Source organism: Enhydra lutris, unplaced genomic scaffold, assembly GCF_002288905.1.
Source record: "Enhydra lutris kenyoni isolate GAN:26980312 unplaced genomic scaffold, ASM228890v2 scaffoldscaffold4, whole genome shotgun sequence".
In the NCBI taxonomy this organism is placed as follows: Eukaryota; Metazoa; Chordata; class Mammalia; order Carnivora; family Mustelidae; genus Enhydra; species Enhydra lutris.
Window position 1 is genome coordinate 3870646 of NW_019154088.1, and position 17516 is coordinate 3888161.

At 44.6% G+C, this 17516-nt stretch overlaps 1 protein-coding gene across 2 annotated transcripts in view; it reads right to left on the reverse strand.

Moving 5' to 3' along the window:
- Positions 1 to 3483: 3483 nt before the first annotated feature.
- The window catches only part of LOC111140432 (secretogranin V), a 51789-nt gene continuing 37756 nt past the window's right edge, over positions 3484 to 17516 (reverse strand). Inside the window, exons 4-6 of one of the 2 annotated variants that reach the window (XM_022492693.1) lie at positions 15490 to 15599; positions 7689 to 7742; positions 3484 to 4062 (exon numbers count right to left, since the gene is read on the reverse strand). In XM_022492693.1, the coding sequence (XP_022348401.1) occupies positions 3967 to 4062; positions 7689 to 7742; positions 15490 to 15599 (260 nt within the window). In that variant the 3' untranslated portion in view covers positions 3484 to 3966. Of the gene's footprint in view, positions 4063 to 7688; positions 7743 to 15489; positions 15603 to 17516 lie in introns of both variants that reach the window. The other variant, XM_022492687.1, reaches the window with a different exon arrangement.

Below are 17516 nucleotides of genomic sequence, written 5' to 3' on the forward strand. Positions count from 1 at the left end.
TCTATAAACAAGTCAGAATTTATCCCCAAGAAATGAGAGCTCTTTTAAAATATATATATATAACCATAATACTCTGTATTACCAAATATCCAGTCTGTCACTAGTCAATTGTCTCTTCAATGTCTTTTTAATTTGATTTGAGTCGGGATACAAATAAGACTCACACATTGTATTTGGTTTGTTGTGTCTCTTAAGTCTTTTAACATCTATAATAGCTCCCCCCACAACCTTTTGTTTCCATCGCTGCCATTCATTCATTCATAAAAGCTAGGTCCCTTGTCCTATAGTCTCCCCCATTCTAGATTTTGGTGACTGCTTCTCAGCGGTGTGTTTACCATGTTTTTCTACTCCCTATGCTTGCTATTGGCAGAGACTTCGATCTAGAGGTTTGTGATAAATTGTTATGGCAAGAATATTTTGTTGACATTGCTTCTCATTAATCAACCACAGAAGGCACATAATCTCCATCTCTCCTTGATCTGATTTTCCGGTGGGTTCAGATGCTGCTGGCCTGATTTAGCCACTAGGAATTGACTTCTTGGTTTTTCACCCACTGTTGTAGAAGCCATTGATAATGATTGACCATGACGATGCCCTTTTGAAATCCACATGAGAGAAGTTATTCTGTCCTCTTCTTTCTTTCTCAAGGGCCCCTCATGACAAATTTTTATATTCCGCAGTGACTGCCAATGTGGCTCATACCATGCTACTCTTGATAGTGATTTCTAACCTTTTGAGGGTCACAGATCCCTTTGAGAATTATAACTTTATAAGAAGAAGATAAAGAACATATACGCATGGGCCGTCAGGAGTCCAATTAGTGGCAGAATATCTTGGATCTCAAGTTAACCCTGCACTCTACAAACTTGTGGTACAGCTTTGACTTTGTACAGAACCTGGGTACCTTGATCTTCCCCTCTCTAATTTGACCTTATCTCTCGCATTGATGATTCTGTCTTTTGTTCCCTGACTTCATGGTTTTTCCACTTCTTCAAGTCCATTGGTCTCTAGCTCCACTCAATTCTAACTACTTTTTTGTAGTTGTCTCAACTGAGACATTTACGGTCATTTGAAAATTTTCCTTTGTCAAGAATCCAAACTCCCCTCCTCCACCCCCAACTGCCAACTCCTTGACTTGACTTTGGTCCACATGATTTCCTACATTCTTTTGACTTCTCAAATCATTAGTCTCTGCCCAATACATAACAAAGTCTCACATCTATGACAGGGCATCTCTATGTGACTTTCTCTGAGGGTTTCAGATCTTTGACTTGTTTATGTTCTACCATGGGGCCCACTCTCTTGTCTGCCATCTGCTTTTCTTCCAAAGGTGCTGAGAGTAGCAATGCTGTCAGGGTCCTTATAAATTCAGACTAAGTTAAACTGGTCTCTCGGAGCAGTTCACCTTCTTCCAGTCATCTTTTCCTACTCCCCTATTTCTGTGTTACTCAGATGTTGTTCATGGACCATCATGAACATCACCTCCTAGCAGTAGCATCAGCATCTCCTAGAAACTTCTAAGTAATGCAAAATCTAAGGCTTATCCTGGTTCTATTGCATCAGAGTGTGTATTTTTAAGAATAGCCCCAAGTGAATCCTATTCACATGAACAATCAAGAAGTACCATCCTATCTGTTCTCCACCTTGGTCGTTCCAAATTTTTCTCACAGTACTTAATTCTTGATTGCCCTGATGGATGACTCTATCAGGCAAGGTCCAATCAGGAAAATGGAAAGCACTCTAAAGATTTCAAACAAAGGAATTTAACATAGAAAATGGGTCACAGGGTGATGGAGGGGCCAGGAAGCCACACAGGGTAGGGGAAATAACCCGGGGATGACCAATATGGCAGCAGCCATAGCCTCCTCCTGCTACAGGGACCAGGGGAGGAGGCAACATGACTGGAGCCCAGAGAGCATGCTCACCTAGCAGGAGTTGCGTCCTTAGAGAAGATGCAGCTCCTGGGAGAGAAAGCACAATATCTTGGCTCCTTCCATTCTTTCATCCTCTCCTCTCCTCTCAGTGACCTCACATTAGACGTGGACAGAGCTCTGCCAACAAGAGAGTCTTGGAAACCCAACCTGCCTTTCAGAGAACAACAGGGCACATCTGAGGGCAAACAGGCCAAACACAAGCACAATGACCTTACCTCCTCCTGCTTCACCTACACTTCCGTCTTCCCGGTCTCAAAACATCTGCTTTTAGCCATTGTTCTTTCCTTCTGTCCAATCACAGAAAAAGAGATATCCTTTGGTTTTTCTGTGAGAGTTAAAACTGGTAGGAAAAAGTAACTAAATGCCAACAAAACACAAGATTCATGGGGTGAGCCCTCCCAGCTCCGCAGGGCTCTAGGACACATGGGAATGATCTTTGGGAATCTGGTGGCCAGGGCGCTTCGGAAATCATGCTGTGAAATGTGGGGAAACTGACTGCAGAAGCTCTCTAGAAAAAATGTGTCCTGCTATGAAAAAGATGCCAATGCCTTTCTTGATTTTTATAAATGATCATAACAGACTCACATGTTAACTAAAGACAATTTAGGCTCTTCCTGTTAGATAAATTGCCGACGTTCCGACTTAATGTGCACTCATTAAAATTAAAACCAAGAATGATCCATCTTCCTCCCTCAGTGCCTCCTCACTGCTGTCTCCCTCTCAGAGACCAGGGGGCTGAGGCCAGTGATCTCAGAGCCTGAAACTGTTGTCTTCTTTATAGTGAAGGGTGGTAAAGTACACGGAAGTAATCTCACAGGTGCGCTGAATCCTGCCAGCCTTCCACTAAATTGGCTTTCTGACTTGGGAGGATTCAGCTGAATGAAAACTGCCCACCTTTTCAGAAATAGGCTGGGGAGGGACACCTGGGTGTCTCAGTCTTTTAAGCGTCTGCCTTCGGCTCAGCTCATGATTCCAGGGTCGTAGAAATGAGTCCTACATTGGGCTCCCTGCTCAGTGGAGAGTCTGCTTTTCCCTTTCCCTCTGCTGCACCCCCTGCTTGTGCTCTCGCTCTCTCTCTCAAATAAATCTTAGAACAACAACAATAAAACAAACAAACAAACTGAGGAGCCCACTGGTCACGCAGAGCGGAGCTGACTGACCAACTCTAAGCTCACTGAAAGAGGTTTTGTGACCCGGATTGTAGGCTCTGCTGCCTGAGAACCTTGGTGGTGTCAGCCCGAGTCCCCAGTGTGCCCGCAGAGCCCAGCCCTGTGCCTGGCATGTGGCAGAAACCCAATATTTGATGAACAGACACAATAACTCAAAGTCAAAGACCTCTGTCACCATGTACTGACAAGTACCGGTTCCAGCTTTTCACGGAAGCCAGGGGTCTTGGTCCCGCCATCTGTAAAATGGAGTCATGGTACCAGCCCCCGTTTACTTCACAGTATGAGTGTTCAGACCAGATAAGATCGTATCTGGGAGTTTGTTCTAGTAAGCAAATAAATTGTTTTTATAATGATCTAAATAAAAAAGCTTCCCACACCAGTGCTCGCATACACATTTATTAAGATGTAGCCAAGTGAAATGTGTCTGCTCCTCCTCTTGAGTGCAGTCTCCTTTACTGACGTGTAACGATGCCCAAGGGCCGGGGGAACTACATAATCAAAATCAAATGCCAGCTTTTCACAGACTCGGCCAAAAGAGTGCGGCCCAAAACACCATTTTAAACTGCAAGAACTCCAAGGACATTTCATTCATAGTCTTTCTTTTTACTGTTGGTGATATAGACACTTTAATTTTAATGCCCATTACAGATCCACATTTAAAAAGAAAAAAGCTCTTCTTCTAATTTAGTAGAAAGCAGAGCTGTCCGCGTGAAGGACAATGCAATATCAAAATACAGCTGCTTCTCATCCATACTAGTCTAAATTAGAAACATGCTGCCGTTCACAGGGGCTCTAATCACACGTGCACATAAGCCATACCGAGGGCTAACAGGCGGTGTGGGTTTCTACCCAGCATCTTCACTTTATTCTGGGTCCTTATCCTCTTCGGAAAAATGGGGGACCGACTTCTTGGCGACCACATTGTCCAGTCTCTGTCCTTGTAGGTATGGATTGACACTCTGAAAAAAAATATGGTTTGGTATTATACGTGAACGTCAGATAGAGACATCTCACAAAAGACGTGAGTGAGAATTGCTTCTGGCCTATTGGGTTAGAAACAAGGGAACAATGGTACCTACCACCTACCTAGTGATCACTCCAATACATCTACAATACCTCAGCGTCTGACAGATGTGTCTGTGTCCTTCACGCAACCAACGAGTTCTTTATCAGATGCAATATGTCTCGCTCCTGCTTCTTGGCACAAAGATTTGGCATGAACCAGCTAATAAGTTCTCACTACTTAGATGCCAAGCCCCATTCAAAATAACATTATTATTCTATGGCCTTCTTTAGTGGGAGAGAGCATAGGTAACGCATTAAATTAGAAGACCATTCTAAAGAAGACGACAGATCAGAAACAAGCCGGAATTAGCGTCTGCAGACTGGTCATAGGACATCCCGTTGCTGTACTGGTTCTTCTGCGCCAATGTTCCACCCCAAGAGGACTCAGCAGTGGCCCAAGCAATCACTTCCACCTTCCCTCAGTCAAGTTCTAAAGCTAAAGAAAAGAAGTAAGCTATACACAAGGTGCCTTTATTTTTGACTAAAGACTTCATAGTCTGAAATCTTTCATCTGTTGCTTCCCTGAATGAGTCAAGGTTTTTCCAGTCCTCCTCTAATACATATCTATTTTTTGAGGTTTGGATGTGAACTAGTAATTGGAGCTTTACAACATAGTATTTAGCAAGCAGAAAGAATTTCAGAAGTTTTGGAAGATATTTGTTTATTGAAGTCACCTTCCGGTAACTGAACAATAATATAAGGAAGAAGCAACGGTTGCAAATGGTCAGCAATCCCAAGTCCCCGTGAATGAAGGGTGGCCGTTCACAGGTGGGTCTCTCTTGCCAATGGGACCTTGTCTGCCTTGGCTCTTCTGAAGGGTGAGCAGGTCATTCTCCAAAAGGAATGGACCCTTATTTGTAAATGTCTTCCCACATTCTCACAGCTAAAGCCATGCATCATGAAAGGCCCTACTCACCCAGCAGAAATGCATTACAAACAAGCTGAGATTTACAAAGCGTGGGATGTCTTCAAATCTGAGAAAGGATACGTCACCAAAACACAGTACTTTGCCGGGAAGGCATCTTTAAAATACTTAAAATAACGAAAATACTTTTTATAGCAGCAATGGTCCGCTAGAATGGCCTGGCTTACTCCTGAGAGTCATGTAAGAACCTCCGGGTAGATGAAGCAAGTGGAGACTGGAAAAGTGTACTCAACACCATGAATGTCTTCATTGATTTTTGGTAATAATATTTATTCTGAAAATTCCAAGATATTAAAAAGGGCATGAGATTTTCATATTTATCAAGTATGGGAATAAAATGTTGATAAACCCTTTAAATAAGATCAGTAGTAGATTTCAAATATTAACAGACATCTTAACATGAGTTTGCAAAGGTGACCGTTTTTATGTATAAAGGGGAATTGACCTTTTCCTCATGAAGCAACTTGGAATTTAACTGGGTTTGAGTGAATCCAGAAAGTTACATAAAACCCACCGAGGGGTCTGTTGTAACTCCAGGGAGGATACCTCTTGGGAAAGGGACTTTCACAGGAGGAAGTCCTTCTCCCAGACCCAGAAAATGACAAATATTGGAGGGCAGGGGAAGTAAATTAATGAGGAAGCAAAGGGAGCAATCACTTGAGCTTTTTTGATAAATGTTCATTAGTACTGAATCCTATACATAAGAGGAATAATATTAATGATACTTGATCCTCTGAAGAAATCAAGACACTTATATATTTGTCTTCTCTCCTGGGTGAGAGAAACTGGCTAGGTTACAGAGAGATCGTTCTTTCTATTTCCTAACTGGAAGAACCACTAGGATCAGATGTTTGATCTTGATGTCCCTTGGAAATCACTGGAGAAGGCCTTGGTGATTGGTGCACTTGAGGAGGTGAGTAAATTCTTTAGTTAAGTGGAAACATCACCTGAGGCTTTCAATGAGGTGGAAGTATCACCTGAAGCAAGTTCTGTTACCCCATGGGTCCTGAGAGGGTCAGGATTTATGGCATGGGCCATGAGTTTTTGTTACTGTCTGAGAATAGGAAGAACTTGATACCACTGGGTCAAAATGACCCTTATTTTCATAAATTCTGAGCCTTTCCTATGTGGAGGAAGTTGAGGCCAAAGTACAATCCTTTATAACATGTGTCCTAGCCAGAATTCTGAGTTTTAGTAATCACGGGTCTCATAGAAAAACTACCTAAATCCTGACCCACGGTCATTAACCAAGTCAGGGCAAAAGGAATGGTGAGCCAGGAAATAGAGACAATTAAAGCTTCATGCTAAGTTATTCATTTTGGGTTGGTCATTGGTCTTATTTGGAAATGTTCTTGTTGTGCCACGGGGAGATATTCAAGCCATCCTACTGGTAAATTATGTGTATTCTGAGCTCCTGAAATAGAATTTCTTGATGTTCTCTCAAGACCACAATATACCCTTTGGACCCTCTCTGCCACCACTGGCCATTGGAAACTGTGATCACCAAGAAAAACCCCTAATAACCCTATGAACTCTTGGGAAGAAGATCTGTCAATTAATGTTACAACCAGAAAATCGACACCTCCTCGAGCACCCCGACCGGATCCAGCAAAACCATGCAGGACGGCCACAACTACCACTGTCCAGATTCCCAGATGTTGCCAGGATCCAGGCACTTGCTATTCCAAAAAAACAGTCAGTGGCCTTGGGTCTACGGCTTGGTTTGCGTATCTAACATGTTACTCTCTGGCAGCACTATGCCACGGAAAAACAGATCTTGAACTTTCTCCTCCACCTGATCAGAAGAAGGCAGGGGACCAGGCACTTCTGTCCACGAGGGCACCAGTGGATTATCAGAACAGACACTGACCACTGATTCAGGCTCCAGGACATAAAATGCACTGAGAACTCAGAGCAAACTTGACCGTCAGCTCTACAAGAGGCAACACCACAGCAGCTTGATGGGCAACACCCAGACCGATGTGCCACCCTGGGCAGCCCCAAGATGGTAAATACCTAAGCCTGCCAGCAAATTCACCAGCCAGCAAGCAAATACGGCAGATCTCATGGACTGGACATCAGTCTGGCCAGGCGAAGAAAAAGGTATGCAGGAGGAATGAGGTTTGGTCATCTCATCTTTTGCCCCTACATTCCTTCAGAATTACTGCCTGGAGCTTGCAGTGCAGCAAGCGCTTCCTTGTTCCTGTCTTGTGTTTTTATATAATTGGTGCAGATGTGTGAGCAGTTGCCCCCAGCAGCCGAGAGCCCCTCTGGGGACAGACACCCTCATGGGCTCCCTGAATTCCCACAACCCAGGGGCTGGATGCAATCCACATTTCGCAAATGCAATGGAGGTGGCGAGATCACCAGCAAGGAGGGCTCCTCGAGGAACCATGTGCTAAATCGTGGGCAAGCCAACGCAGGAGGCAAGGGCATGGACCTTGCTCTCCGGGACCCCAGTCATGCCCTCCCAGGATGGCACATGAAAGGCTTCAGCTATTTTCCAACAACGGAGAATGAGTTACACTCTGGGAAAGTTACAACTCTGGGAAAGCTCCAGGTGTCCCACCCATAGCCCAGCCAGCCACACGTTACCCTCCGCTTTCGTGTCTGTCCTCCCTTCATCTTCTCATAAAGGAGTTTCTTGTTCTAGAATGGGGAGAAAAAGAAGACACAAATGCACAAGTATGGATCAAATTTGGTGAACGTCTATTTTAGAAGCAATACTGGTGTGTCCCCCTGGATATTTGCATACACATATTTTGGAAACAAAGCTAGATGAAAGGAATGTCGTGTCAGAAAGATAGACCACAAGAGAAAAGCTGGTGGTTGTGTAGCTTTTAATAAAGTTCTCTGCAATGCCCCGAGGCACCCCAGTGTCACCAACAATCATATAAACAGGAAAATACGACATTCTAAAACACACGGGGCACGGGAAACTCAACTCCTCAGTTTGAACAGCCTTTGTTTAAAACAAACAGTTTTATCTCATTTTGCTTTTGTATCCAACTCCCTTTTTATGAGCCGTACACATAAACTGTTCTCTAGAGGAGTGTCTATTAATAACAATCCTCTATGTAAATAAATGAGACATTCTGACTTCGACGACCTTTCCTCCTGTGGCTTCAGTCAGTGTGTGCCCCCAGTCAAGACAATCGGAAAACCATTTGGTCTATAACATTTTTAATAGAGTGAACCTTTTAAAAACTGCCAAAAAACTTCTTGGCAGGAGGAAAGCGATGTTGGGGGAAAAAAAAAAACAGGCTCTGTTACCACAGTTTGTATAAGTGTTTCCACATATTGCTGTATTTCAAACACATAGTGGGCTTAAATGAGCTCTAGAATATCAGACACATGCTCCGCAGATTTTTCTTCTACTGAAATTATAAAAGACAGAACACTTAATCTGAAGGCAGAACGGGAGAAGGGCCATTGGGGGGACATATTTGTGTTGTTTTTTTAATTGGATTTTTTTCATCAGAAGGGAAATAATGTATAAAAGAGATGATTCATCTTACTCTAAATAAAATATACTGAATTTTTTTTTTTTTAAAGAGATGACAGCATTCTGTTAAGGAACAAGTTTTTACAATGCTTCTATCCTCTGAACTGTTTGGATATAGTGTCTTTTTTTTTTTTTTTTTAATGGGAGATTTGGAAATGAAAAAGACAAATGCCAAGAATGAGCTTCATAATTTTCATGTTCATTAAAATCTACCCCACCCGCAATTTACAATACGTATCTCTTGCCCAGCCTCAACTATGCAGGGAGATGGCGCCAGGGAGTGAAGGGGCCTCTGCTACTGGAAAGGCCAGTACTGGCCGTAGCCTTGGTCTCCCGCTCACTTGGGGAACTGGTCAATCTAATACTGGAAGGGAGAAAAGGCAGACGTGCAGATCACACCCTCGAAGAATGAGCACATCACCGTGAGGCTCATTCTTGTCGTCTGCAGTTGCCTTTCCGGGGACGTAACCACTCCTGTTGCACAGAGAACGTCTGGGAGCTTGTGCCAAGGCTGGGGGGGTGGGAGGTGGGGAGGGAGACTGGGGGCGAGGACAGAGGCTCTTCCTGTGTCTCATCAGGGTCCGGGGCCTGAGTGCGTGGGAGGGCATGCGGCCTGGAGCCAGGAGGGTGGGTGGGGCAGCCCCTCTGCCGGGCCTAAGCTCCACTGCGCCACCAGCAGGGCAAAGGCAGCGTCCTTGTCGTTCATCTCCTTTAGAAGGTCCTGGGGCAGATGATACCCATGAAGAGACTTCCTTCTAAAAGAAGTGCAAAAAGTCTAGCAAGCCTTCCTCTCAGAGATGGTCCCTGGGTTTGCCTAAGAGCCAGGATTAGGATTAGCTGGGATGAAGCTTTCCCACGTGTGCATGGAAGGGCCTGGGGCATTCCTGACTAGCTCTGCTATTGAATGGTTTGGGAAGTGAAGACTGGCAGCGCTCAGCCCCCTCCCCTGACACCCGTTCCTTGTAGGTGGGGTGGGGTTGGGGGAGTGGTGAGCCTGTTTTCCACATGAGTTGCAGGTTCAAGTTCACAAAAAGGGCTTTCCATTGTCCCATCAAGATTCTGGACAACTGCCCAGATCTTGGTTTCAAATTCCATTCCTAAATGGAACCAGGGACACTTCTCCAAGGTCTGATTCCAGGGCTAAGGCAGGGAAAGTTCGAGGATCAATGAAGCTAGAATACCTAATTGTGCCATAAAGTAAGAACATGCTCAGAAAGTGGTGAGTCATGTCAAAAGGACAGAGAAGCCAGCTAGGAGACTCCCACTAGCTAAATCTAGGACAGTCTGAACACCAAAATAAGTAATAATAGGAATCCACGAATCCATGTTGATAATAAATAAATTTTTAAATACATAAATGAATAAATGGGGGAGGAGGGGAGACCCTTGCTTAGAGCAGAATGCCCACCAATAAATGTAGAATGAGTAACAGAGTTGAAAAATCACCATTTGACAACTACCATGATTCTGCCGGGTATCATCAATGGAAACTAAAATTGTTGACTGCAAAGTTCCATGGGGAGAGAACATGTATACAGTCTGAAAGTATCTCCTGACAGATTATTAATTTTAAGGGGGAAAAATAGTAATTTTACACTTGAGAAACCTGGCCGACATCACTTAGACTAGGTCACTACCAAATCTGGGACAAAGTGGCATCACGTGTCTTCTGATGTCTTCTGATGTCAGCAATTATCACAGAAAGGCATAACTCAAGGCTAATCATATGGAGACATGAGGAAAACCCCAAGTGTAGAGGGTGCAACTCTTCAGCCAGGCTGAGATCCTGAAAGACAAAGAAAGGCAGAGAGGGTCCTTGTTGCCCCACTTCTTTTTTGGCTCAGGCTCTGGCCGTGATTAACTGCTTCTGGGAGGAAGCGATCCTATTCACCCCAGCGGGCTGATGAAAAGCTATGAAAAACACTTGGAAAGGAGAAACATTGGCTTTTCAAGAGAACCCTTTCCTGACTAGCGGTGAGCAATTTCTGGGTGAAGGAGGGGGTGACTGCTACCTATGGTGGCCAGTCTTTGGGCATAGCCCCTCGACACTGGGAGCACACACACTGTCCAAAAAGGCAGTCGATCCTAGACAGGACTCGATGAGACCTCTGTGCAGGGCGCATTATGAGCCATGAGCCATGAAAGATAAGAGACCAGTTGTTTTGTTTTTTAAGATTCTATTTATTCATTAGGCACACGCAGGGGGAGAGGCAGAGGGAGAGGGAGAAGCAGGCTCCCCACTGAGCAGGGGGCCCGATGTGGGACTCTACCCCAGGATCTTGGGATCATGACCTGAGCTGAAGGTAGACATTTAACCATCTTGGCACCCCAAGGAATCAGTTTTTAAAGGACTCTTGGAGTCAGGCGGTCCAGTTCGAACCCAGCTCTGTTGGTCATCAGCTCTGTGCTGTTGGGCAGGCTACCCATGTCCCCTAAACCTGGATTTTCTCATCTGTAAAATGGGAGTGATCGGGATGGGCAGATCGAATGAGATAATTCATGTACAGTATTTAGCACAATGTCTGGCACACAGTAGGTGCTCAATAAATATTACTATTCACCACCATACAATAAAATGCAATGACTATTACTCTTTGTCTTCATTCCCGTCATTGAACAGAGGGCCTGGAAGGCATGTGATGTGCATTTGTCCAATGTGTCTTGATGCATTAACAAAGAGAAAGTAATGCAGGAAACAAGACAGACGCTGATGTTTATAATATGTGAATCACTGCTAAAGACCTAGCTGAGCTCTAGCTAATGTCAGAAACAGGCAAATGTTATTAGCATATAAGGAATTGCAGTGTTGTGTGCCATTTTCTTGTGCAAGAACATTACTTTGTTAACTTACAATCCCCTGGAGCTTAGGACAAGCTTGAGACCATCATTCTATATAAACGGTGAGGAAGATCTCGCAACCCCAGTGTAGAAAAGCAAGACATGCAGTAGCTCCCCTTTATCCACGGTTCTGCTTTCCAGGCTTTAAGTTACCCATGGTCAACCACGGTCTGGAAGCAGATGATCCTCCTTCTGACATGCAGTCAGATATCAGTGTTACATCACAATGCCTACATTATTCATCACAAGAAGGGTGGCATAGGTACAATAAAGATATTTCGGGAGAGATCACATTCATATAACTGTGATTGCAGTATATCGGGATAATTGCTCAACTTTATGATTAATTACTGTTGTTAATTTCCTACTGTGCCTGATTAATAAATTCAACTTAATTGTGTATATAAAGGAAAACACACTATATGTAGGGTTTGGTACTATCTGCAGTCTCAGCAGTCACTGGGGGTCTTGGAACAAATCCCCCTTGATTAAGGGAAGACTACTGTACTCAACTGTACTCAATTCATACTTCCATGTGAAGATCAAGCAAATCAGGGCACCTGGGTGGCTCAGTCGGTTAAGCATATGCCTTCGGCTTAGGTCATGATCCCAAGGTCCTGGGATCGAGTCCCACATTGGGCTCTCTGCTCAGTGGGGAGTCTGCTGCCCCCTCTGCCTGCTGTTCCAACTGCTTCTGCTCTCACTCTCTCTCTGACAAATAAATAAAATCTTTTTTTTTAATTTTATTTATTTATTTGACAGACAGAGATCACAAGTAGGCAGAGAAGCAGGCAGAGAGAGAGGGGGAAGCAGGCTCCCTGCTGAGCAGAGAGCCCGATGTGGGGCTCGATCCCAGGACCCTGAGATCATGACCCGAGCCGAAGGCAGAGGCTTAAACCACTGAGCCACCCAGGTGCCCCAAATAAATAAAATCTTAAACAACAACAAAAAACAAATCAAGCAAATTATGTTTCACTGCCAGGTGGTACTGAGAAAATAAATGAGAGAAACTTAAGTTTAAATAAACACATAATTACAAATGATAAAAGTGTGTCATCCATGGTCATCAATCTGGTCATCAATCTGTAATACCAGTCTGTCCTGGTTTTCAAGAAGAGGCAACTAAAGTTCTCAAGAGAGAAGTTTCCATCTCTCCCGCTTCCTCAAAAGGGCTCTCTGACCTCGCTCACACTTTTCTCAGTCTCTTTCCTGCTTCCTTTTGCTCATTTCCATTCTTTTGCCTTCAGCTTCCTCGCGGGCTATTGTACAGTTGGCCGTGCGAGGCCTCCCTCTTGGATATTCCTCTGCCCTTCTCCTCCCCCTTTGCCAGTAATTGCACGTGGTGCTCATGGGATGGCCAGAACATGAAGCTGGACAGCGTGCCATTGGGCTCATTGTGATTTCATCTCAACCATGCAGCGGTAAGTTCGTGGAAGACCAGCTCCATGTCTCGAAGACTATTGTATATCAAGCATCTAGCACAACACCTGGAACAAAGCAGGCTCCGTATCTTCCACTTGTTCTTTGCTGAATCTGGCCCTTGCTTCTGTTTGGCCACACTTTGCCTCTCTGTTATGAAGTCCTTCTCAGGGCTCCTCTGTACTCTCCTACTTTTCCCCACCTTCTCTGCTCCCCTCATTCCCTCCTACCTCCCTCTCTTCTTCACTCCATCCTTTAAAAACTTCCCTCAGAGGAAAAGTTCATGCTGTCTATCTCCAGTAAACTTGACATAGCTCTTCTTTCCTCCTGCTATATTTACACCATATACCATTCTAGCCAGCTCCCCAGCCGCCTTTGAAATGTCATAGGCTCTTATCACATGGGGGAGGTTCACTTGAATCCATTATATCCATGGCCTTTGTAGCTGCAATGACTTCGTATATTTTTTTCTTGCCTTTAGTCTGTTCTTTCTCTATTGCATCTTTCCACATGCACCAGAATAACCTCTTTTATAGACTTTCATGAGTTCAGTCTCCTATTCAAGAACTTATAGATGTTTGCCTGTATTAGTCAACATGTTCAAATTCTACCAGGAGGCCTCAGAATGGCTTCACAAACAAGTCTCCCTAACAGAACCGCTTATGAAAAAGAAGAGAAATAAAATTAATGCATTTTGGAAGAAGCAAAATTAAAGCTGCTGTGGTGTTTTCGGATGGGAAATGTGTCCAGGTCAAGTGTAGAGGGAATCAATTCAATGCAACCTTAAAACGAGGTAATGGGGGGCGCCTGGGTGGCTCAGTGGGTTAAGCCACTGCCTTCGGCTCAGGTCATGATCTCAGAGTCCTGGGATCGAGCCCCGCATCGGGCTCTCTGCTCTCTAGGGGAGCCTGCTTCCTCCTCTCTCTCTGCCTGCTTGTGATCTCTCTGTCAAATAAATAAATAAAATCTTTAAAAAAAAAAAAAAAACAAAAAAAAAAAAAAACGAGGTAATGGAAAAATGAAAGTGAATGTTCATGGGGAGAGACATCTCTCTCTAAAACAGTCTAAAAGGAAGGGAGGGATTTTAGTCCTAAGACTACAATGGTCTTCGTCATGTAGGAAGCAAGGTCAGCGGCAGCCATGAACTTAGCAGGGACGGAAAACTCTAGAAACGCTTAGGCAGGGATATCTGCTCATCCATTCATGCCGTAGATGTACTGAGCAGCTACTTCTACATGAATTAACACTCCTTAGTGTTTTCCCACTTTTCCCACAGGGCTTTTGCCTTTGATTACATAGGCCCGACCACAGGAGCACAGCTATATCGCCAGTCCATTGTGATCTCGTTGCACTCATTGTCTGAGCCTGTTTGGATCTTCTTGAATCCTGACTCTGGTCACTCAGTGTTCTTCCTTCCAACTCTGGGTCACCCCTTGAGAAGCTGATAAGTACGTGTTCTATATTTTCTATTACAAACATTTTCTAAAGATGCGGAGTGGGGTAGGGCCATGACATGCGGGATACCACGTGAAGTCTCTCTCCCTATTGATGAGGATTCCTTCCCAAGCTCCCTTTGGGTGAGGTTCTCTTGCCGAGCGATCCTGCCTCTCTTCACCTATTCCAAGAGGAGATCATGAAAGATCTCATCAAGTAGTTTGCTGAGATCCAAATGCACCACGTTCACTCCATCTCGCTCGTCAAGCTGACAAGTAAATGAATGACACTGGCGAGTAGAAGAATATAGTCAGATTGACAAAACTTGTTTTTTACAACCGTACGCCAAATGGTGATGATTTCTCTTTCCAAGGGCCTACAATTTCTTTAATGGACAGTTAAGAGACTCTTGCCTAGTACTGACAGCAAGTTCACTGCTCTGCATTTGGAATTTTTCTTCTCTTTCCAAAGAGCAGAATTACATACGTCTGTTTCTAAGTTTCAGGTTTGTTTTTTTTTTAAGATTTATTTATTTTAGAGAGAGAGAGAGCATGAGTGGGAGAAGCAGAGGAAGAGGGACAGAAACTCAAGCCGACTCCACACTGAGCACAGAGCCTGATGCAGGGCTTGATCTTACCACCCTGAGATCACAATTTGAGCTGAAACCAAGAGTTGGACACTCAACCAACTGAGCAACCCAGGTGCCCCTGTTTCTAAGCCTCTGACGTCATTTTTTCTTGGTCCTGCAGAGATCGTCTCCCTCAGTCTGGAGAGAGAATTTGCAAATTTTCTCAGTATCCTTTTCTTTCTTTCTTTCTTCCTTTCTTTCTTTTTTTTACAAAAATCCCACCAAAAAACAAACCAACTTATATACTTTCTACATGACTTTTGTGAAACCCTGGCAAGACTTTAGGATGTGCTATGACACAGGCTGTGGAGGAGGCCAGAGTCGAAGTCTCTGGAGACTACAGCTGCTGAGATGGGTTCAGGTCACTGACTCGTGGGACAGGTAGGCATCTTGCATTCTAGACATGTGTGTGTTTTGGTAATTACCTAAATTCCCTCTCAACCAGAGATTCCTGAAAAATCAGCTTCTAAACAACTTTTCTTCTCTCACCCCACCCACATTGCTCATTCCCGCCATCAGCACCTTCAGAATGCAAGAGTGGAAGATCTACTAGTCATTGAGATTGGACTCACCCACTTGCCCAAGCCTGGATAGTCGTGTTCTGGATCAAAGAGGTGCTGGTGCAGCTGAAATTCTCGACTGAACTCTGCTGTGTCGGGGGTGTTCTCTAGACATCCATCATCTACTACAAACAACAAAAGGCTTTTGAGGAATGGCCAAGGCATCTATTGTTATTCTAAGAGTGAATTTATTAAAAACAACTAGACATCCAAAGGTCAGCATCTGTCCACATCAGTCACTCTGGAATTTGCTCATCCCAAACCCTCATTCCTCCTCCCACCTGTGGCAGAGACTGGTTGGCTACTCACCAAACCCACTTCCCTTTCCCCCTCGGCACAGCTAATTTCCCAGCCTTGCCTGGCAGGCAGGTGGAGTCATATGCCTGAGTTTGTGCCAGTGGAATGTGGAGAGAAGTGAGGTATTCAGCTTCCAGGCCTGGCCCATAAAAACCTCCTATGTGATCCCATCTCCTGCCCACTTCCCCACAACCCCACCTGCTGCTCTGCTCGCTACATGCTGCTGGCCAGGGCAACTGTGACTGTCATGTGTCAAGAGGAAAGATGGCACTTTGGGATTGACAATCCATCCATCCCTGTAACACCCTCACCCACCTCTAGTAGGATGTCACATGGGTGAGAAATAGCCTTCTGTTGTGTTACCACTATCATTCTTATCTGTTAAAGAGCAAATAGTTCCTTAGCAAATAGTTCCTTAACTGGTATATTTCCATTCCACATGACTCGGTGGTGTTTTCTCCTAGGTGAGCTCTTCAGAAACAATTTCAGCTTCTTGGAGAAAGCACCTTATGTAAGAATGACGCCATCACCAGACAGAATTGAGGTGTGTTATGGTGGTGATGGCATAAGCTTTGAGTCAGACAGACCAGAGCTCAGGGCTCCTATCCTAGCTCATAAGGGACAGATGGTCTTCATTCTATGGGAAGATTAACTTTGTCTCTCTAAACCCATGTAACCATCTTCGAGAAGGGCAGAATCCAGGACTTGCCTTACTGGGTAGCTGTGAGGAAAGGAGATGGTCACACACAGAACACCTCGCACATAATAGGTTCCCTCTGCTTTAGTTCCCTTCCCACCATCTCTTTTTAAATGGGAATTGATACTCTGAACCGTTCTTCAACATAAATCATGTCTTTCAGTCAAACCCAAGAAAGGTTATCCCACTTGGCTGCTGCTGTGACCTCAGCCCTACCATTACAAGACACGCTGCTCTAAGATTAAGTCCTTTTTTTACAGTATCAAATGTGCTTTTAGACAATAGCTTCAAAGCAGGGGGGCAGAGGAGGGAGAGTGAATTTTGTGATGGGCCGGTGGGCGGGGAGAAAAGAGAAGAGTCCTTTTGCAAAGGGAGAATGAGGCATCGAAGTGAATGCTGAAAGGAGTCAGACCAGCCTAAGAGTCCGGTCTCTTGGGATTGCCCTGAAGCCTTCTAGCAGCCTGAAGCACCCAGTGTCTTCATAGCAAGAAGCTCTCATGGGAGTCATTAGGTTTGAACAAAACCCCTAACATAGCACCCCACTTGTCACGGGTCTGCTTATCTAACTTATTCATCTACGGCAATTACCATGTAGGAAGGAGACAGCCAATCCCGAGAGTTCAGGCCGTCTGCAGATGGCAGCTTAACAACTTTTCATAATTGTTTCTCCAGGATTTCTAAGTGGCCCACATTGAGATGTAGAGATGTAGCCCTGCTCGGGGAATGGCGGTATTTTGGGGCCTGCAAACGTGCCCTGGGATTCACATCCTATGTCTGAAGATGCACTCTCTGCGGTCAGCTGCTCTGTCCAGGGTGGCCGGACCGTGATTCAGAAGAGAGCATGGCAGGGGAGGGGGAAGCCAAGATTGTATTCTTGGATTGCTCAACTGTGCAGTGTCATGATTCTCACTGAGGCTATCTCAAGCAATCTCCCACCAATAATGTCGAAATTTAGCTAGCAATTTCCATTCTAGAATGAAAATGATGGTCAAACAAGGGGTGAGAAACATGTTTGTTTGGTGGCCAGACAGCAAAGAAAAATGGC